At 39.1% G+C, this 22,574-nt stretch overlaps 1 protein-coding gene across 11 annotated transcripts in view; it reads right to left on the bottom strand.

The window, feature by feature from the left end:
• SPEF2 (sperm flagellar 2) overlaps nucleotides 1-22,574 on the bottom strand; it is a 210,962-nt gene that overhangs the window by 157,468 nt on the left and 30,920 nt on the right. For 7 of the 11 annotated variants that reach the window (XM_051853818.2, XM_051853821.2, XM_008262114.4 and 4 more), the window contains 7 exons: nucleotides 18,040-18,292; nucleotides 15,185-15,355; nucleotides 13,191-13,331; nucleotides 10,988-11,052; nucleotides 7,988-8,174; nucleotides 5,048-5,236; nucleotides 803-990 (listed from right to left, as the gene is read on the bottom strand). In XM_051853818.2, coding sequence (XP_051709778.2) covers nucleotides 803-990; nucleotides 5,048-5,236; nucleotides 7,988-8,174; nucleotides 10,988-11,052; nucleotides 13,191-13,331; nucleotides 15,185-15,355; nucleotides 18,040-18,105 — 1,007 coding nt within the window. In that variant the 5' untranslated portion in view covers nucleotides 18,106-18,292. The remainder of the gene's footprint in view (nucleotides 1-802; nucleotides 991-5,047; nucleotides 5,237-7,987; nucleotides 8,175-10,987; nucleotides 11,053-13,190; nucleotides 13,332-15,184; nucleotides 15,356-18,039; nucleotides 18,293-22,574) is intronic. The other 4 variants (XM_051853824.2, XM_008262116.4, XM_017344676.3 and 1 more) reach the window with 2 other exon arrangements.

Genomic DNA, 22,574 nt, shown 5'->3' with positions numbered 1-22,574 from the left:
TACTTACTCCTCATGTAAGATCTCTGTCCTTAATGTGTTGTACTACGAGAATTAATGGTAAAACTAGTATTCAAACAATACTTTATACTTTGTGTGTTTGTATGGGCGCAGACTGTTGAAATCTTTACTTAGTATATACTAAATTGATCTTCTGTATAAAAAGATAATTAAAAATGAATCTTGATGAAGAATGGGATGGAAGAGGGAGCAGGAGATGGGATGGTTTGCGGGTGGGAGGGTGGATATGGGAGGAAAACTGCTATAATCCAAAAGTTGTACTCTGGAAATTTATATTTATTAAATAAAAGTTAAAAAAAGCTGTAGTTCAGTTGTGCCGACAAATCTATTCCTGCCTATCTATCTGTGTTTCCATGTACTTTGTTTTACATCTCTACTTTAAAATCGCATCTTCCTTTCTTATTATTTCTTAATAGTTTTCACTATTTCCTCACAAGTATGCTGTTTTCTTTAACACACTGCAAAAGACTGAGATATAATAATTAGCAAAATAAAAATATTTCATTCCATAAAGCTCATGATGTTTCAAATTACCATAGTCATCTCTATAAATTGCAGAGAATTTAGACAAAATTTTCAAATGGAAAAAGACACAAATATACCCTAAATAAAGCTAATTGGTGGGTCAGCCAACTCAGTAATCAGGGTCGTCTAAAACCTAATTCTTTATTTTTCCATGACACATTTTAGTCTCTCTCCACTTACCAACATAGTATCTATAATCTTGTCCTTTCTCATTCTTTCTGGTGTCTCTACTGTAGTAATTATAAAAGGCAATACTTACTTATTTGTCAACATACGATAATCTGCCACTTTCGTGGACAAGTCAAGTATCTGATCCAAGATTTCTGCACACACTGCATAATGCTTTTTGTAACGAGCTTGAGCTCTTTCCACAGCGATCTGCTCATGAATTTCCTTCTCTCTAAGGATTTGTTCTTCGAAATCAATCTTGGCTTGTTTTGCCAAGGCCTAAAATGCCAAAAATATATTTTATTTCGTATTTGTTCAGTGAATCAAGTGACAGTAATGTCATTATTTCAAAAGCCAAAGAAAGTCTTCTAATAGAATGAAACCTCCTTTTTACATTAGGAAAAATTTAATCATGAATAATAAGCATTTTCCCCTTAATTGAGTAAGTATTGAATCTAATAGCTTAAAATAATACTGGAAATATTCTACCTTTAGTTTATTTTATCAACAAAATGTAATACATGGAAACATGGTCTTCCCAGGGAAGCCTAATGTGGATTAACAATAAAGTAGGTTATGAGCTTTCAAAAAGAGGTCCTCAGTTCATAGACTGCAAAGAGTCAAGGATCACAGAGAAACAGGCAAACCTTTAGAAGACTCCAGGCACACAGGACCCTCACATCCACCTCAGGAGCCTCAACCTGGACTCCTCTACCAAGGAGCCACTGCCCGTGGCCATTCAGTGCAAAGAGTTCTGTGATACTGATGTATAGTTAGGAAATATTTTGAAACTTTCTGACTGTGCTGCTTTTAAAATATATTTGCAAGGACTGGCACTGTGGCATAGCAGGTTAAACCTCTACTGTGATGATAGCATCCCATATGGGCACTGGTTCGATACCCGGGTACTACACTTCCAATCCAGCTCCCTACTAATGCACCTGGGAAAGCAGCATAAGATGGCCCAAGTGCTTGGGCCCCTGCACCCACATGGGAGACTCAGAAACACCTCTGGGCTCCTGGCCCAGCCCTGGCCATTGTGGCCATATGGGGAGTGAACCAGAGGATGGAAGATCTCTCTCTCTCTCTGTCTCTCCCTCCCTCTCTCCCTCCTTCCCTCCCTCCCTCCCTCTCTCTCTCTCTCTCTCTCTCTGTAACTCTGCCTTTCAAATAAATAAAAAGTAAATTAAAAAAATTTGGATTTCTCTTGAAATACAAGTTTAAAAATAAAATAAAATAAAATAAAATAAATTTTCCAATAAATATGTTGACAACAATTGTAAAACCCTCTGCTATTAACAGCTTTAACAAATTAATAACATTTGCTTGTAAAAATACCACTGTTTATTAGAAAATAATAAAATACTTCATTTGTCACCACCCTCTATTTGGTATGCAATATTATTTTGTTTAGAGAACTTTTTCTTTGCATACAATACAGAAGTCAAACTCAGCCCCGCCAAACTAAGTGCAACACACTACTCAATTTAGTGGCATTAAAATTACTTTTCAAATAGTTATGCCAGCTCTTGAGAAATTCCATCATTTCATTACTTCCTGTGACAACCCAGCAAGTGTAAAAGGCAGCGAGCTTGGCATCTGGAGAAACTGCCGTTCCGTTTAAGAGCCAGAACTCAAATTCTTGCTGTGAGACCTTGGACGAGTTGTCTAGCCCCCTACATCTCTGTTTTAAAATGAGAATATTAATAATACTTAGCACACATAGGAAAATGAAGCAAACTATCTTGTCAGAGCAGGTACTTCTTACCATGATACAACTTATAAGTGATGAGATGTATGACAATGGAGTTCTAGGCAAAGTCTATCGTTTGTTTTGCTATTGCTGCTTCATTTTGTGTATTTTATTTTTGTTAGGAAATGGATTGGATGGCATGACCTTTAAAGTCATTTATTTACATTTGGTACAGCCAGGAATCACAGAAGAATTTGTAGTTGTTATATTTTAGATGTCTTATATTCATGGAGAAAGAATATACTTTAAGTACAAAGCTTTGTAGCATGCTTCACAAAAACAGTTCAGAGGAATAAAAGAATCTAAGAGACTAGGAATATTAGGTGAGAATTTACAGAGACGGACACTAAAGTGGGCCATGAGGCCATGTTTCAGTGTCTCTGAAACATGGAAAAATTTAGAAAGTGAAGGAATAGGATTAATCTACAAACAAACAAAACCTTAAAGACAGCAACAGAATTTCTCTTCAACAAGGAGAGAGCGTTCAGCCTTGGGTGCTGATGCTGCTGTATACGGCTTTCTTCTCTCCCTCCCTCTCTCTCCCTCTTGCTCCCCCATTCCTCTGTTCCATCCAGCTATCTAGGCGTCCTTCTTTGTCTTCTTCTTTTTTTTAATCTACTCCCACCATCAACTTTGTGCTAACCCTACCACAGTTTCCTGTCTCACTGTGGCAAAGTAGGCTGCAGCCCTGAAAAGAGAAAGAAGGAAAGGAAAAAGGAAGTCTGTGGGAGGGAGCCAATCTCAGCAGCTGACAGCTCGGACTTGGAGAGTCTGATTGAGCTGGCTTTGCTCACTGTTAGCTGATGAACAGTGCGACTCGTCTTCTGGGCTTCATTTTCCTAATGTGTAAATGAGGATAGTGCCCACGCCTGAGGCCACAGAACACAGGTGAAGTCAGTGTTCCCCCAGCTCGGTGGTTCCCCACTCCACCCAGCCCCACTGTTTAGGCCATGCCTGGGCTTCAGAGGTGAAGCCATCATTTATTTCCCTGACCCTGGAGACCATGCTACTTTCCAAATGGTATTTCTAAAACTGTCCTAACTTTGCCAAGGCTTATGCTGCATTTTCATGGAGAATCATAGTAGGAGTCATGAAACTAATGAATAAAGAAGCACTTTTCCATTTTCTGAAACCTTTTTTTTTTTTTTTTGCGCTTCTGGGTTTTATGATGATTTTACAACAGTAAAACGGGGTATCCAATATGTCACTCATACGAGTTCTGATTCTCTTCAATCAACTCTGGACTACCGAAATAAACAGGTCTGAAACATTCCCAGTGGGAAACAGACAAGAAGCGATTCATATAATCCGTAACAAATCTATATATATACATATACACAATAATTAAAAGTTATATATATATATATTTTTTTTCCAGTTATAAAAGGGCCTATCCAGGGGCCAGGCATTGTGGCACAGTGGCACAGTAGGCTAAACTTCCACCTGTGGTGCTGGCATCCCAAATGGGTGCTGGTTTGTGTCCCTGCTGCTCCTCTTCTGATCCAGCTCTCTTTTTATGGTATGGGATAGCAGTAAAAGATGTCCAAGTGCTTGAACCCACTTGGGAGACCTGGAAGAAGCTCCTGGTTCCTGGCTTCAGATCCCCCCAGCTCTGGCCATTGTGGCCATTTGGGAAGTCAACCAGTAGATGGAAGACCTCTCGCTCTCTTTCTCTCTCTCTGTGAGTGTATGTGTGTGTGTATGTAACTCTACCTCTCAAATAAACAGAATCTTAAAAAAGAGGCCTATCCCTGGTGACACCATCAGTGTGCACAGAGTATACCTAGCAGCTGGATCTTGGTTTCTACCATTCTCAACTTAAGCACATCACAGTACCGCACAGAAAATGATGTTTGCTAGTTCTGTGGAAGGGATGATACAACATGGGCCTGGGACATCCTGCTTTATTAGAAAGCTCATGGTGTCTTGTTGAGAATCAGCATCTTGAAAGTTGCCTTGCTGCCTGAGAATATTCACCTAGAATAACCTACAACAGTGTCTACTCTGGTGAAACTAGAGGACGTCAAAGAAAAAGAAAGTTTTTTGGGGTGTCTAGAAAAAAAGTAATAACTCAAGGAAATGAAAGTAAGATTATCATCAGTTGTTGATAGCAACACTTTATCTCAAATAAAATAGTGTACTGAAGATATTCAATTAAGGGAAACGTGAACCACAAATTTCATATACAGCAAAAACTGACAATCACATATAACAGGTATACACTGTAATCAAGATACAGAACCTCAGGGAATATTGTTCTCAGGAGTCCTCAGGAATCTAGTGGAGGAGGAAAAACTTCAGGCAACCAAAATAACCAGAGGGATGTGGACATGGTGTTGGTGATCAGGATTAAACATTGAGTTACCTTTGTAATCAAAACTAAAAGGAGAAAGTGTAGTATGCAGTGGCTACATGCCGACAATGGAGATTACATGAAAGTAAAAATAGATAGATAATAAGCAGAGCACATGAAAGATGAACTCTTGTTAGGTTATTGGTAATATAATACAGCTTCCTTTACCACAACCTGGTGGAAAGGATTAAAAGTAACCTGAAGAAGATTTTAAGGGAGACATTACTTACCGCTTCTCGATCAAGTGCATCCTGGAAATCTTTAAGTCGCCTTTCCTCATACTGCTTTTCTCTGAAGATCCTGTTTTGCCATAGGACATCCTTCTCATGTCGGACGTGCATGAGCTGCACTGCGATCCTGCGCTCCTGCTGGGACTGCCGCATCAGCCGGTTAATCAGCTGCTCCTCCCGGTAAGCCTCCTGCACACACCAGGGGAAGGGCCAAGTATTGATCAAAGTGGTGTCCAAATGTTCCACTGGGGTAAGGCGACTATACCTACATAATGTGCAGAAGGCACATTCTTGCTCAATCAACTCCTGCCATTTCATTTAAATTTGAACATGGCAAAAATCCAGTTATAAAATTAAAAATATTCAACCAAAGGAGTATAATTTTGGTATTCTGAAATGTTAGAATTTTGCACCACATAATTACTTAACTTTTTAAAGATTTCATTTATTTGAAAGCTATAGAGATACAGAGAGAGAGACAGAAAATCAAAGGAAGATAGAGCAAGTGGGCGAGCTCCCATTTGTTGGTTTACTCCCCAAACGCCTGCAATGGCACAGGATGGATCAGGCTAAAGCAGGGAGTCTGGAACTCAAACCAGGTCTCCCACATGGGTGGCAGGGACCCTATTACTTGAACCATCACCCCTGGCCCTCAGGTCTTCATTAGGAAGAAGCCGGAGTCAGGAGCTAATGAACAGAGTTGAACTCAGATACTGTGTTATGGGGATGTAGACATTCCCAAACAGTATCCTAACTGCTGGGCCAAATGCCCACCCTTCACAATTATTTTAAATGAACCATTCTTTCCTTTGAAATATAAATAAATTAGGTGACTTTGTTCAAGGTGTTATAAATAAGTACTATATCCCTTAATTTGTAAGAATGATTTTAAAGTCTGAAGTTGTGTTGCGCTCATTCTAATACAACTGCTAGTTATACAACAAATGTACACATTGTCCAGCTGAAGACAACAGATCTGATTAGCTCCCAGTGGGGACATCTGAACAATCATGTGAGCAAAAGCTGAAAAATGACAGATCGTGAAGACTGGAGATGAGGTTAAGTGGAAATGGCCTATGGTTCATGTTAGAAAATCTGAATGGTCATAATCTGAAAGAGAAACTAGATGTACACTATTTTTTGGCTGTTTTAGGAGAGCAGAGGGCAACCAGTAAATAAACAAGTGGCAAAGACATTAACTGGGAATCAGAGAATCTGGCCATTGCATTGCAGGTGCGCCATCAATGGGCTGTGCGGTCTTGGGCAAGTAATAACTCAGTAGCACAGACCTATTTCATGGCCGGCACCAATGAGAGGTTTAGGCAGAAGATGATCTCCAGGGTCTCATCAAGCTCTCTGACTCTGTCTAAACAGAGACATCATGTGGAAAGAGGAAGTAACTGTAGTAGTCACTGGGGACACAAAATAGTATCTGGGTACTAGGGCTTTCCATTTCACTATGTAATCTAATGACTTCAGAAAAAAATGTGGCATCATTAGTGACACTATCTCATGTGATCTCTCCCAGTATATGATTACAGGAGAGAGTCTATATATTTAACAGAACAAGATGTAAATAATAGCATGGCGGTAAATGCTAAAATCTGAACATGAGAGTTATTTAGAAGTGTACATTAAACAAAAGTTCAGCTAAACATAAATATGAATTTCTGTGCATAATATATGTTAAAGTCACCTCATATTTCAGGTCATTATCGATAATAACTTGTTATATATTTCTCTAACTACAAAATCCACAGAAGATAGGATTTTGAATATTTCTTACCATAAAGAAATGTTAAACTTATGAGAAGACAGATACAAAATATTGGACTTTACAATATATGCACACATATCAAAACATCATATGGCACCTCATGAATGTGTAAAATTTTTATGTGTCAGAAATATAAAAGAGCAATTGTGAAACATATATCTCATCTAGACATAAAATTCTGAAAGCTTTAATGTTAGTCATCTGTTTTCTTTTGATTCAGTATTGGAGACAAGGCAGAAAGAAAAGTGGCCAAAGTTCTCCCTAGAAGGAAGTCATCCATAACTTGAAATGTTACCCTAGAAATATTCCTATCAAAATGCAGAATCTATTTTTCACTCCTTAAATACGAGGTGCAGGGTGACCATTAACTTGAATTGACCAAAGGGACATCAGAAAACACACACACACAGTGGAGGTCTGTTTTTCTTAATCCTCCCTGCCAATGCCATCACATGCATAACTTGCTAGACAACGAGTCCTTGGGGAGAGAGGCACCAGTCTTCCAGCTGATGCCTTCTCTCCTGCTGAAGCCACCACCAGTCATTCAGAGCTAGTGAAGTCACCCACTTGCTAAAGATGCATGAGAAGCCCAGCTGAGCCCAGTCCAAACTCCTTATCACAATTAGGGGTAACTTTCGCTGAGTTTCAGATTCACTGTGGGTGGGGGTGGCAATAACTGGTATCCCTAAAATGTCCCAGGTCATGCTGATACTGCTGGTCCAGGAAACACCTTTAGAGAACCACTGGAGTAAACTAACAAATAGAGAGGATGAACAACTTTTCTTTGCTGTTTTCATTAAAAAATTCCTTCTTGCCTGTAAGACAGGCATACATGGTTAACATAGATTTTAAGATTCATCATGCCCTGTTTTATTATGGTAAAATATACATAACAACATATACCATGTCAACAGTTCACATATATAATTCAGCAGTATTGAGTACATTCACAATGCTGTGCCACCATCACCAGATTTTGGTTTCTGTAGTGCATATGTGTATATTCCCCTGGGTATATTTGCTAGTATCACTGAGCATGTGACAGCGACACCTGATTCAGAGGAGCAGACAATATATTTAGAAGATACGTATTTGTGTACACAGAAGAGTAGATTCGGTAAAGTTTCCAGCACTGTTACTTAGCCACCGTCTAAACATCTTACCTCTTGCGCTTCATGCGCTATTAACTGGTCCATTAGCAGTCTCCGCCGCCTTTTCTCTCTTTGTTCTCGTGCAAATGCATCTTCTTCTAGGCGCTTCTGGATTTTTTTAATGTAGTCATCATCCGAGTAAGTGTTCAACAAGTCGGTAGTCATCGGACCTGTTGTGTCTACAGAAGTCTTGGAGGCACTGAGAACAACAATTTTCCACTTCAGTGAGTAATTCTAGGGGATAATTCTATCCACTACGACTCTCCTCTCACCATGAAACTGCAAGTTACTCTGTGAGCACTCTGACTGCTTACAGCAGTGGCTCAGCACTTCTTGGCAACTCAGTAGTTGAAAGCGGACCTGCTCACCACGCCACGCTCACAAGCACATGTCTGACTGGGTCTCTTGCTGAACCTTAGAAATCCAAGTGAGTCTTCTGAGCGCTCTTCCTATTTCATGTCCAAGACTTAAAGGATCAGAAAGTTTGTGGTCTTCCCAACAGAAGGGAAACACATTCATTTTAGCAAGAGAAATGGTGGCTTAGTGCAGAATTATACATTCATTCAAAAGTTATCACTTCTGATACATTCAAAAGTTATCACAATACACATACACTTGACATGTGTATGTACTTATCATTTGTCTAAAACACGAAATTCCAGAGAAATCTCATAAAAAAGTAGCCATTGGAACTCTTGCATTGCTAGCACTGAGACATCATGTGCTTCTTCCACAAAAGAAAACAGATGGACTTCAAGGCGACAGCCTGGCCCCAGGAATTGTTCAGGAGCAGGTTGTGAATGAAGCGGCAGCAGAAAACCCTCTTTCTGGCACCCAGCTAGTGTGAAGTTTCTGAATGAGCCCAGAACATTCCTGTTTCTGAGTTAAGAATGAGAATCCAGGGTGAACTAAGGAAGTCACGATCAATACAGGGGCTTACGAAAGCCCACGTGATACTATAGCCTTTGTGTTCGTTAAACATTAGCTCTAGATCAGTGTTTCTTAACAGCTGTCTTCTTCTGACATCAGAGAAAGTGATCTTCCTTCAGCATAGTAGGAGGTATTGACTCTCAGACGAGGCTGCTCCCGGCCAGGAACTGGCCAGGAGCTCCAGCTGCCCAGCTCCTGCCCTGCTGCACTGAACAGTGAAATGTCACATCTCAGGGTCTCCCAGGTGCAAATCTCTGGTACAACCAAGTAGAGGCGTCTGGGAAGAAGGCTCCTGTGATAGACAGATTCCTCTCTCCTTTTCCTCAAACCAAAGCCAGATCTTATTCAGGAAAACAATGTAACTAGCTCAAGACTACATTTCCCAGCCTCTCTTTCTCTTGGGCGTGGCCCTTTGATTAAATTCTGGCCAATAAGATATGAGCAGGAATGTCACTAGGGACTACTGGGAAGGCTTTGTTTCGGATAGGATGTGTGATGTTTGCTGGGTCTCACGCCCAGCATCCCAGCAGTCATCCTGAACCGTGAGTGTGACTTTGATGATGAAAACCACACAACAGGCCAGTGGAGCACAAATGGAGCAAGGAGAAGCCTCAGATCTTGACAAGCTGCAGCACACCCTGCATGCCGCTTAGTTCCCAAGTTCTAGGCCATGAGAGAAAAGTAACCTTTTATTAGTTCAACCCACTCTTGTTCCGGAGTTTCTAAAGCTAACTGATAGACTCCAGGGTCAGAGGAGACAGGAAGCAGGCACCATGTTTGCAGCTGTAACAGAGTGTTCTGGACAATATTTAGTAACTGACAGGGCAAGGACACTACTTAAACCAAATGAATGCTGATGCAGGGCTTGGCAGATACCTACTGTGTCTGATGTTACCTCTGGTTGCTAAATTCTGTGGACACTGAGGAGTCCCAGGATATTATCTACAGAGAATATGATTCACCAACAAGTAAAAAAAGTATTTTGGCATTTTATGATGGTCTTTCTGGTGGAATCAGCTATTTATCACCACCATGCATGTGGCTCATGAGGGGAAAAGCTGGAAGAAATGAAGCAGCTTCATGGACCAAGCTCAGGGTACATATAGTAAGGTTCCAGTACTGGTTGTACGGTTGTATGGATGAGTAGTCTTGGATTATATTCATTTTAGGAGTCAGGGACAATGTTAGTAAGCGAGAGCAAAGATCAGAACAGGGCACCAGGAGTTTCTGCAGAGGGCAGGAGGAAAGATAATGCATGTAGCATCCATTGTGCTTGAAATCCTTTCAACATCTTACTACCTCAGCTTTCCTTTCTTCTAGTTTTTTCTTATTCCTCATTTCTCTCTCTCTCTTTCTCTTTCTCACTCTCCCTCCTCCTTCCTTCCTTCCTTCCTTTCTTCCTTCCTTCCTTCCTTCCTTCAGAAATACTAGTATGTGACAGGAGCATGTAGTTTGTTTTTATTTTCTTATTTGACAGATTTATTTCATATTCTATAAGATACAAATGAGTAGAATTTGGACAATTTCCATTTTAAGATGCAAAAAGATACAAGTCACTCTTACATATAGTCTCTAATGGATTATTTTCTGTGAACAAATGACCTCCAATGGAAAATAAGAGGTAAGGGATCTTTATCTTTCAGCAAAAGAAGCCCATTCACCAGGCACTTTTTTTTCAGTAAATGTAACAAACTATCTCAGTGACATTCAGCCAACACATTCATTCAACAATGGTTTAGTACTGATCTCCACGCTAAACACTGAGGATACAACATAACAGAAACCACAAAGCTTTACTGTGTCAAAACTAAATTAGTGGTAAATGGAAACAATTTTTTAGCTAATCTTTAAAAATGTGTGTAAGCAGCAAAATAAATCAACTTTGCATTTTATATTAGCCACTTTCCACTTTGATGTTTATAAAAGTGATTAACAATCAGCCTGAATTTTAGCCCATTTGCTTTCCCTAAGATACTCTCTTAAAGAAATTCTCTAAAGTGAAAAGATTCTTGGAATAGCTATTCCAGAGAAGATACTTCTAATATTCAAAATGTATGACGATTAAAGTAGTTCACATCCCACCTTTCTTTTGCCTGAAGATCCTTTTTTATTAAAGCTTCAAACTTCTTAATCTCATTGGCCACATCCTTTAAGGAAAAAGGCAAAAATTAAAAGAAAGAATAAGAAAGCAAAGAGAAGGGAGGGTGAGAGTCCAGGCTGGAGGGAGGGTAGCATGGGAAGTGTCATCATATTCCTAAATCTGTACATATGAAACACATGAAATTTGTTCAACTTATATAAATTAAAAAATTATAAAAAAGTCCTCATTAGTCCTCTGTCTTCACAAATTACTGGAAATCTTCCTTTACCATCTTAATTCAAATTCATAAGGTGACATTTACTACTAACTCAAGATAATGAGGAGCCAAAAAAGGAAAAGCTTCATTATAGAACATTTTTATAATTCTAATTTGTTTCTTTGATACCTGAATTGCTCAGATCATGATTCTAATTGACATTGTATCTGGGGGCATTTAATAAGACTGAAGATTATCAAAGAGTTGGAGCATGCATTTATGAGATATATTTATTTAAAAACTGCTCTCCCAAGTGTATCCTTATTTCTACTATTAATTTGTTCTCTGAATGTTAACTTTAGTCCATTCTTTTGCATTACTAGCCTTATTAGTAATTCTCAATCAGGTGGGCTTTTGGTGAAGTGGTTAAGACCATGTTTGGGATTCCTCCATCCCATATCGGAGCACCTGGGTTAAAGTCACGGCTCTGCTCCTTATTCCAGTTTAATAATAATGTTCATTCTGGGAGACAGGTAACAGTTCCATTAGCTGGGTCCCTGCTATCCATGTGGGAGACCTAGAATGAGTTCCAGGATCCTAGCCTCAGCCTGGCCTACTGCACTTGTGGGCATTTGGGGAATGAACCAGAGGATGGAACATTTCCTTCCTTCCTTCCTTCCTTCCTTCCTTCCTTCCTTCCTTCCTTCCTTCCTTCCTCCCTCCCTCCCTCCCTCCCTCCCTCCCTCCCTCCCGCCTTCCCCCTTCCCTTCCTTTTTAAAAAAATTTTTTTTTTATTATTTTTTTTTGACAGGCAGAGTGGACAGTGAGACTGCACTCCCTGGCCACAGCAGAGAGCTGGCCTGGAAGAGGGGCAACCGGGACAGAGTCCGGCACCCCAACCGGGACTAGAACCCGGTATGCCAGCGCCGCAAGGCAGAGGATTAGCCTAGTGAGCCACGGCACCAGCCTCCCTTCCCTTCCCTTCTTTCTTTCATTCCCTCCTTCCCCCACCCTTTCCCTTTCAAATAAATTCTAAAAATTTTTTAAAATACACTTCTATCAACTCTAGATATACGGTAGTTGCAAACTAAAGTGGGGTCAACAAAAAGCCTCAGTAGCTGGGTTGTTTTTTAGAATCTAAGGACAGGATATTAATGTGGATTGATGTCAAATGCAATGAATCTAGGAATCAGAAAGATCTATCAATCTTTACTGGCACTGTGAACTTGAGTAAAACATGTCAGTCTCCTGGGTCTCAGTTTCCTTGTTTATAAAATAGGGAAAGTGATGCCCTGCTTAGAGAGTTATTTCCAAATTAAAGAGAATGTAAAGTGCCCAACCCATAGCCTGATATATAGTTGATGGTCAATAAATGGTAGCACAAGAGAATATCATCGATCCCTGTACACTAAACAATGTAGATTATAGAAGTTTATATCAAAATGTAGTATCAGACCCCTAGGAAACATAATCAGATTTTATTTATTAGAATGATTGACAGTTGATGTAGTGTAGTAAAATAAAACTAGCATAGATATGTTAAGTATACTGACAGTAACAAGTCACAAGATTGCAGGATTCATAGTAAAATAGCATCACATAGTAATGAGAAATTGAGCCAAAACTTAGTAGAAACAGCATATAAATGGTATGTGTAGCTTGACTGGCCCCTGCTGTACCCATGGCATTTTGTGACATTACAACAGTACCCATTCTGATGAGTTTATTAACAACCACAGAATCCTTCTCACCACTTGAGTATAGCCTGATACCGTTACTTAATAGGAACTTTCTACTCTGTTTCCAAGCAAATAAGATTATAAAACAGGTTGGATATGCCTAGAGTGGAATTTTGAATGAAAAGGTATAAGGCCAGGGATAATTCAAAAAGAAAGTGAGAAGTTTTGGAAGGTCTGTCCACACTCGTGTGCTTTAGAGAAAGATCATTCTTTAGTTAAAATACCTTTAACGCAATGTGAATCACTTACCTCTGCACCTTTTTTCTTTTTCATCATTTTCTGGGCCTCTAGTGCTTTCAAAGTGTGATTTGATGCTGGTTTAGGAATCTGTATGATAGCTGCTTGGATTTGGGCCATTATTTCATTTTGTCGTCTTCTGCTTAAGCGTTGCTGAGTATTACATATACACTAGTTTAGTTCTTTGGTTTGTCAGAATAATAAGCAATGTCATATACCCACAGATACACTTAATTCACTCCATGCACTGACATTTTCAGAACTCAGTAATTTACCAATAGACAAGGTGTCACCATTGTGTCATGCTGGGGAGCGGGGAGCAATATGACTTACTTTGAAATGGTATGATTTTAGGACAGTGTATTTTCATTCCATGTAACAATTCTACAGGATAAAGAAGGTGTTCCAAATACAAAGAAGAGTATAATTCTCTACTTTTTCCACCTTCATGAGTTGTCCAATTGTGGAGACAGAAATTCTGTCTGAAAATGGTCTGCAGAAAAAATTCAATCTAGGAGATAGTCACTAGGAATGTTCCTGGGAATCCCAAGAGAAGTGGCATGCTTCTCCCAAAATAATCACATGGTTAGACAATGGGTTGACAGGCTACCTCAAAGACTGTGTTGACACTAAATTATATGATATCATTATCAGATTATGGCATTATTATTGGAAGAAAGACAAAACTGAAAGAAAAAAATGCCTGTAAACTATTACTGTAAACCAAATAATTTAAAGGGTAGTATATGAAACTAATCATGACTTACAACTAACGCATTATATTAGAACTGATGAAGTCATAAATTCCTACATTCAAGGATAAGAAACTTTAATTTACCATTAGAAAGCTAGAAATTGAAGATAAAATTTTTTCTTTATTACATATTTAAACTTGCACATTTTTATTTAATTAGAATATGATTATCTTTAAAGAAAACTGGGAAGACAGAGGCTCTCCCTTTTGCCCTATTTGCTTCCTGTGCTCATTTTAAACATAATTTCAGAATGTAGACCTGTGATATATTTCCTTTCCCCTACTTTCTTTGGAGCCTTTCTGCGCTACACTTGGCATTTCACATTTGGACAGGATGAGTCCCAGCACTTGGTCTAGATTTAGACACTGCTTCCAGAGTGCTTTGTCTATTTCCCGTGCAACACCAGAGTGGGGGTACAATACTGTATCCACTCTTGCAAGTAACAAGATAATAAATAAGATCTTCTGTCTCTCATCTTTCCCTCCTTCCCTACCAACAGCTGCCTGTATTCAGTATTAGTTAATTTCTTATAACTCTAAATATATTACTTTAATAAATGATTTTTCATCACAATGGGAAGAACTTTAGTTCTTTTGCCTATGGTTTACACATTCCATATGCCTAGTCATCTGAAATTCCCTTAAAACCTTTAATGAGTCCATATGCCATTATTCTCTCGTGTACTTGAAAGCATAAGAGATCATTAAAGGTTTTCAAAGAAATTTGAGAAGCAGCAGAGGGTTAGGTAAACCAAGAAGCAAAGGCCAGAAAGAAGTTGAGAGATTTGTGAGGTGGCTGGAGAGAGAAGCAAGTAGATTACCCCACATAGCAGAAATGAGGCCCGGGTAGGCAGAAAGACCAAGGGCTTGCCAAGGTGAACAAAGAGGGGGAGGAAAAAAAGTCCATCTTGTCTCCTTCAGTGGTGACAATGGTCAGAATCTTTGACCTGTGGGGTAGCAAGGAGCAAACCCACATCACTAGAGCAGTTCCATCATTAATTTCCACCAGTGAAAGAGACTAACTTACGGTGACACCCCAGAGGAAAAGAGAAGTTTTGTTCTTAATCACAATTAGAATTGACCCTCAGCAAGCGTGGGGATGAAGAGACAGTGTGAGCAAAGGGCAGGGCCAGGCGTGCACCAGGAAAACGTAACTGTGCTACGTTCTTACTTATGCAATGTGTACAACAGGCATGAATCACAGACAGTATCATATGCACTAATGAATTTCAGGAATATTATTCTATAAAACCTTTTCGATATTAAAACATCTTTGCTCTTCGCTGAGTTTTTGCATTCTTTCAAGTTTCTCAGAATGCACACGGTCAACATCTTCTCTCATGCGTCTATATTTTTCTTGGAACCTGTATGTAACCCGCATCAGATTGAAATCAGTTTGACGTGGTATCAGGATTTTAAGTCTCTGAATGAAGAAAGCATTTCGGAAGATTTTGTTATTAAAGAATATATAGTCACTATAAGCACACAAAAATTTATCTTCAAAATAAAATTTTTATGAATTACTATTGTTGAGAGTTAAAATGAATTCAAGCCCCATATCAACTGCTTATATCTTTAATCAATGTGAGGAATTTTTAAAAATTATTATTTGAATTCCTCCTTATAAAATAGCCTTATATATACTTTAGTAGTTCTTATTTTCTCCAGAGTTTAATTTTCAATGAATGATACTGTATCCTTAGAAACACATTTTCATAAAAATAATTTCATAAAACTAATTCAAGCATATAAAAGTTACTATAAAGAAGCTAAAGCTTCCCAGTTCTTAAGCCACTCACTAATGAAAAGTGAAAACTTCCTAGGTTTGACTGTCACCTCTACCACCTACTTAGCTCGGTGAACTTGAAGCAGTTAACAAATCCCTTTGCCTCATCACTTGTAAAATTGAAATAATGAAAGGATTTATTTCATTGGGCTGTTTTGACAATCAAGTGAGATAACATACATAAAGCACACGGAGCAGGGCTTGGCACATCACTTGGTTCATTCAATACATTTTAACCATTATTAACACACTATGTGGAGATGCCTGTACCTCACCCCATCTGGTATCAAAGAAAAAGACATCTCTATTGCTTTCCTAAGATACTTCCTCTTCCATATAAACCCTTGTTTGCATCGCCCTCTTTTTGTCCCAAAAGAATCTCTTTCATTTAGTCCTGAATACATTTCTATTTACTGTCACTGATTCTTTTTCTCAAATGGCAAGTTGTCCCACGCCCTGTGCCCATAAAACAAATAACCTCGCACCTCCCTTGAGCTTCTCTTGCTTCAGCTACTTATTTCTACTTTTAATTTACTTCTACATTTCTTGAAAGCATAACCCCCTTCTTTCTCATCTCAGTGTCCTCCGTGGTCACTGCAGTCTATGAGATAACTGAAACATTTTTCTCTCTGTAAAACAAAAACTCTACGAGGCCTGGAGCCTTCTCTGTGTTGTTCATCATGCAAGTGACTCACAAAAGGTATATGCCCAATAAATGCTTGTTCAGGGGATGTCTGATTGAGTCTGGAAGGTCACCACTAACCAACATTAAACCCAACAAGTTCTTGTTCTCATCTATGCAGCTCTTCTACAGCATTTGTCTTGGCTGCTTTATAGTTCATTGTATATGATCTTCCTGAAGCTACACAGAAGCCCAGCTCTGAGGCAGCTGGAGATAATCATCCTTGCTTTCACAGTAAGAAGAGCTGGAGCTGCAAATTTTTCAGTTACTGGCTCAGAGTGAACCAGCTTGCATGTGAATCAGGGAGGAGGCCATACTAACTTATGTGACTTCAAGCCTAATCTTTTATAGCTCTCTATGGATGCTGAATCTAATCTGCTATCGGCTCATGAGGTCATTCAAAACAACAGAACAACATAATTTACACTGATTTATATTTTGGCTGAGGGGAAACATGTAAAATGTCCTGAAAACTCACTGCTGCCTTTTTGGAAAGCATATTGCAATGAAGGTTCTTGTATAGAAGTGACAGGGGATTTCAAAATAAAAAAAAATAAGTATGTTCTATGAAAAAAAAAGGAGAAATCTGAACATGGAGCTGGCCTTGATCTCTACTGTGTCACTGTTAATCCATAAATCAAATTATTTAATTGTCTCCATTCAACTTTGCATCAGTGCAGCACTCACCTTTATCCCAGAGCCACAGAAAATATATCACACTTCTCTTATCATAAGTAAACAGCATAGGAATTAGAATTGCCAACTAAAAAGCTATATCCATTAATCAAACCACACTTGTGAGTATTTGCAATGCTTATAGCATTATAATATTCATATTCCTTGAATATGAGGTACTAAAATCTCTGTAAGGTCATATGACAAATAAATACTGAACAGTTAGCCAACAACAATGTCAGTGTCAAAAAGTTAACACTCAGAGAGTGAGAAATATCTGTACCCTCAGAGTTCCAAAGGAAAACTTGTTTGTACTGGGAAGGCTGCACAAGAGTAGGTAGAGAAATGAAGTTGGGGAAAGAAGTGAGAAGGATTAGTTTTGGTAGGAGGGAGGAGGCAGCAAGATTATACAAGTCATATTCAAGGACACTGTCAATCAACATAGAAGAAAGAAAGCCTTTATGTTGAGGGCTATAAAGAAATATAGGCAGGATGATACCACTTAGTGAAGGCCTTTTGAATGTCAGCTTAATATATACACATATATATATTATAATTTATACACACACACACTAGGTTTCTGAACCAAAGAAGAACCCAATGAGAGTGGAATTTAGGGAAGAGTCATCTAGCAGTTGATTGTTCTCTTGAAGAATGCCCAAGGATCTAGGGCCACATCAGCAAGCCACGGCAGTACCCAAGGAGATCTGAGCAGAAACCAGGGGGGTGAGCAGGCATAAAAATGACTGAGGCTTGGGAACAGAGTTGAATTGTTGGAAATGTGGATAGTATGGAGGGAAATAGCAAAAATGAATTCAAAATATTAATGTAAAATATAAATCAAATAAGGCCAGTGACATATGTAAGGGGCATATATATCTGATGGGAATGCAACATCACTGTCATTTCTTTGTTACCAAGTTTTATGTTGTGACATGCTTACCACGTTTCTTTATGTACCTACCTCTCGAAAAGCCTCACTTCTCATGTTCTGAAGTCTTAAATTTGTCAGGGGCTGCATGGTTTGCATTTCTAGTCCAGTGAGGCCACTTTTCTTTTTTCTCTGAAGAGCAATGTACAATTGATATAAAAGTTTTGTGGCCGCTCCAGGCTGTTCTGTGATGATGCTTTGGGCCACATTCTGATCAAACTGCACACCCAGAAGGTGCAGTGTTGGCTCCAAGCGAGAAAAATTATTAAGTTTGGCAGTTGAAGTCCTGTACATTGAAATAGTTTTCATAATTAGACATTGGCAATGAATTAAAAAAACAAATATCAGACGTATTGCCATGATATAATATTATGAATGATCCTACATGTATTTAATGTATCATTTCTTCTAAAACCATTCAATAGGATTGTTACTGTCTGTATCTACTTGAACTCCATTTATCTCTTTTGATTGGTTAGACTAAGACTGGTAATTTTATACTCTTTTCTGTTCTAAAGTGACAACAGAATTTCTGTAGGAAGTCATACAAAAATAGATAATCAAATGCCTTTTTCTAAATGGAAAAAACTTATCTATGGTTTTAAAAATATTTTACAAATGATGCAAAAATTACAACTAAAATTTTATTTATTTGTATTTTATTTGAAAGGTAGAGACAGGGAGGGAAGGAGGAAGGGAGAGGGAAGGGAGAGAGAGAGAGAGAGAGAGAGAGAGAGAGAGAGAGAGAGATCTTCTACCTGCTAGTACACTCCCCAAATGCCAGCAACAGTTGGGAAGCCAGGAAAGGGGATCTCCAAGTTTGCTACATGGGTGGCAGGGACTCAATTACTTGAGTCATCTTCTGTTGCCTCTGGTATGTGCATTAGCAGGAAGCTGGAATTGGAAGTAGAACTGGGACCTGAAACTGGACATTCCTGATATGGGATGCAAGCATCCCAAATAGTGTCTTAATTGCTATGCCAAATGCCTGCTCCCAAATTACAGCTTAAATAGCTATTCTTTTAAATAATATTACTGAAAGAGTCTGAAAACAGTCCTAAACATTTCACTGGCAATTTTAACAATAACCCCATCATTGTCAGTAATAATCAAACAAATAACATTAGCTAGAAATCATATTAAGTATGTAAGCTTCAGTATACAGTTTCTATTATTAGCTTATAATCAATATAGACTTTCTAATTAGAGGTTATATTTATTTTTGAATGATCTAGTACCAAATTAGGCTTGCCTTTTTGAGGAAATCCATTAATTCATGATTTATTAATTTAATCTTTCAATCAACATCTATTTTAAACTATGTACCATGATTTATTTATTTGTTTAATTGATACAAGTTTATACAAACTTAATAATGTGTTATAAAGATTAATAATGTGGCTCCTTCCCTTCAGGAGATCATAGTCACTGAGAAAAACAAATGCAGAAACAAGAAGTAATAAATTGAGGTAAATGGTGTAATAGAGGCTGAAATGATCCATGACTGTTAATGAGACTATCAGTCTAGTCACAGATGGAAAGCAAAAATTACTTAATGCATTTTCAACTCTTCTGTTGCTTTATGATCAGGCTAGATACAAATTGGTCTATTATCTCCTTTTAACTTGTAGCATAGAGTGATATTGTTTAATGAAAAAATACACTGAATATACTCTAATATAAGTCCAAGTTTTATCCAATACCCTCGAAAATGACACCTCAGAACAGAGAACTGTCAGATATTGGAGTATCTATAGAATTCTTAGTATTAGAAGGATATCTTTTCAATTATTTAATTTTGGACTATAAAATTATTTGGGGGAGATAGAATGACCTTCAATAACATCAGTTAAGTTTTTAGAGGCTCAAAGAGATCAACTAACACCTACAATTTTTACATTGTGATTATGCTCTACGGATGCTGTTTCCCAAGAGGCTGCTCTCAAGTAGCGGTTCTAAATCCTCTTATTCCAATGACAGGTATCTTTTTCTTTTTTTATTTTTATTTATTTATTTTTTTTGGACAGGCAGAGTAGACAGTGTGAGAGAGCGAGAGACAGAGAGAAAGGTCTTCCTTTTTCCATTGGTTCACTCCCCAAATGGCTGCTACGGCAGGTGCGCTGTGTTGATCCGAAGCCAGGAGCCAGGTGCCTCCTCCTGGTCTCCCATGTGGGTGCAGGGCCCAAAGACTTGGGCCATCCTCCACTGCACTCCCAGGCCACAGCAGAGAGCTGGACTGGAAGAGGAGCAACCGGGACAGAATTCAGAGCCCCAACTGGGACTAGAACCGGGGTGCCGGCGCCGCAGGTGGAGGATTAGCCTAGTGAGCCATGGCGCCGGCCAGATATCTTTGAAAATATGAAAACTATCAAATCTTTGCCACAGAAAACATGTATGTATACTTTTACACAAAAAGTGTTTAACATGTTTTAATTGTATTAATTTTGAGAGGGAGAAAGAGAGAGAGTGTATGCGAGCTCCCATCTACTGGATTACTTTCCAAATTCCACAATTTCCAGTGCGGGGCAGGGGTGAAGTGGGAAGCTGGGAATTCAATCCACATCCACCACTTGGGTGGCAGGAAGCCAGTTACTTGAGCCATCACCACTGCTTCCCAGGGTCTGCACTGGAGGGAAGAAGATGGAGGCAGAACACTCCAATGTGGGAGAAAGGTGTCTTAACCAGTAGGCTAAACACTGCTCTGTGTTGAACATTTTACAGTGCTTTTAAACCCCTATAATCTAGCCCTAAACTGCTCATGTTCTTAAAATCAGGTAGGATTTGAGAAACACGAGTGATTTCTAAATACGAATGAGGAGCCAGAGTGATGAGAAGACTAATGTCAATAAAAAAATGCAACACTGGAAATAGTAAATTGAATTTATTTTCCACTAATGTGGTGAAACTTACTGTCCTGAAATTTTCTATTATTCTTCTAACAGAAATAATTAGTAATATGTTCTAAATACAGCAATGTGTACTTAGAACATCACATTACATTAACCAAGCTTCAAATAAATATTTTAAATTAATAAAGGAGAAACAGGCCTTGGAGGAGACAAAAAGGGATCACGCATGCTTCAGGGGAACATTCTCAACAGAGTGAACACTGGTTTAAGTTTTCTTATATTTCATCTTGAAACTCATTTCTCCACAAATACTCTTACAGTTTAAGATAACAAACCTTAGCCCAGAATGACTAAGGGAGAAGCCAACCATGCTTCAGAGTTATGACTGAAAAGATGGTCAGATGTTGGCACTAGCTTCCATCCCTTGGTCAGGCACCTCCTTCTGACCTTTCATCACTGACGTCCTTATGTTCTTTCCCATCCTAGGAATCACGTGAGCCTTTGGAAAGATATGGGCTGAGGGCCCCCGTGAGAACTTTTGTCTGGGCCATAACCTTGGGCTAGAGAGGTTAGGAGGACCACGATTCAGGAGCAGAATCTGAAGGCAAACATGGCTGATTTCCACATTGTCAAAATTTAACCTTGTACCCCCCAAACAGGAAAGAATACCTCTCCTCCTCTGGCTTGTGTGATGAGGTCCCCAGAAGTCAGTGAATGCCTATTAAGGTTATAGTTCAGTGACCTACTAGGCCTTAAAAGGGCTTTTATGGACTGGAAAGATAATTCATGTATAACATTAATAACATTAGTGTTTTTTTCTGGAAGTTTGGATGCACAAATTCCAAATTTCACATCAATCAAAATTTGTGCAATATAATACGTGCATAAAGTGGTGGTAAACCGCTCTTGGGAAAGCACCTGCACAATTAACATTAACAGGATAATCAGCATTGTTTGTGAACAGAGGAAAAAACCACTGGGACATCTTTTCTCTGAAGAGGGTCTGATGTAAATGAAAACCTCTAAGGGACTAAGGAATGCATTCTGGGAAATCTCCATCCCTACTTGAAGTCCTTATTTGCCAGGGGACTACGGAGCGCCTCTCCTCCTTGCCACCTGGTGAGATAACACATCAGCATGCCAGGCAAACAGAAGCTGTCCTCCAAGGGTTTTTTTTTGTTTGTTTACCTTCTCCTTTTTATTAATCTGCTCATTTTTCATCCTTTTGGGAGGACTAAAGGTATTCCAAAACAGGTTAGTTCTTTCAGACTTAGATGAGCTTTTCTTAGGATTAAGTCACTTCCAAGATAAGTAACTTCAAGTTATTAGCAGAACATAGTTTACCATTTACTTTTTTTTTTTTTTTTTTTGACAAGCAGAGTGGACAGTGAGAGAGAGAGACAGAGAGAAAGGTCTTCCTTTTGCCATTGGTTCACCCTCCAATGGCCGCCACGGCCAGAGCGCTGCGGCCGACGCACCGTGCTGATCTGATGGCAGGAGCCAGGTACTTATCCTGGTCTCCCATGGGGTGCAGGGCCCAAGTACTTGGGCCATCCTCCACTGCACTCCCGGGCCACAGCAGAGAGCTGGCCTGGAAGAGGGGCAACCGGGACAGAATCTGGCACCCTGACTGGGACTAGAACCCGGTGTGCCGGCGCCTCAAAGCGGCGGATTAGCCTAGTGAGCCACGGCACCGGCCACCATTTACTTTTAAACTAA

The sequence above is a fragment of the Oryctolagus cuniculus genome, chromosome 14 (genome assembly GCF_964237555.1).
Source record: "Oryctolagus cuniculus chromosome 14, mOryCun1.1, whole genome shotgun sequence".
Lineage (NCBI taxonomy): Eukaryota > Metazoa > Chordata > Mammalia > Lagomorpha > Leporidae > Oryctolagus > Oryctolagus cuniculus.
The sequence above is the reverse complement of the archived record's forward strand: the minus strand, read 5'-3'. Positions and strand labels throughout refer to the sequence as shown.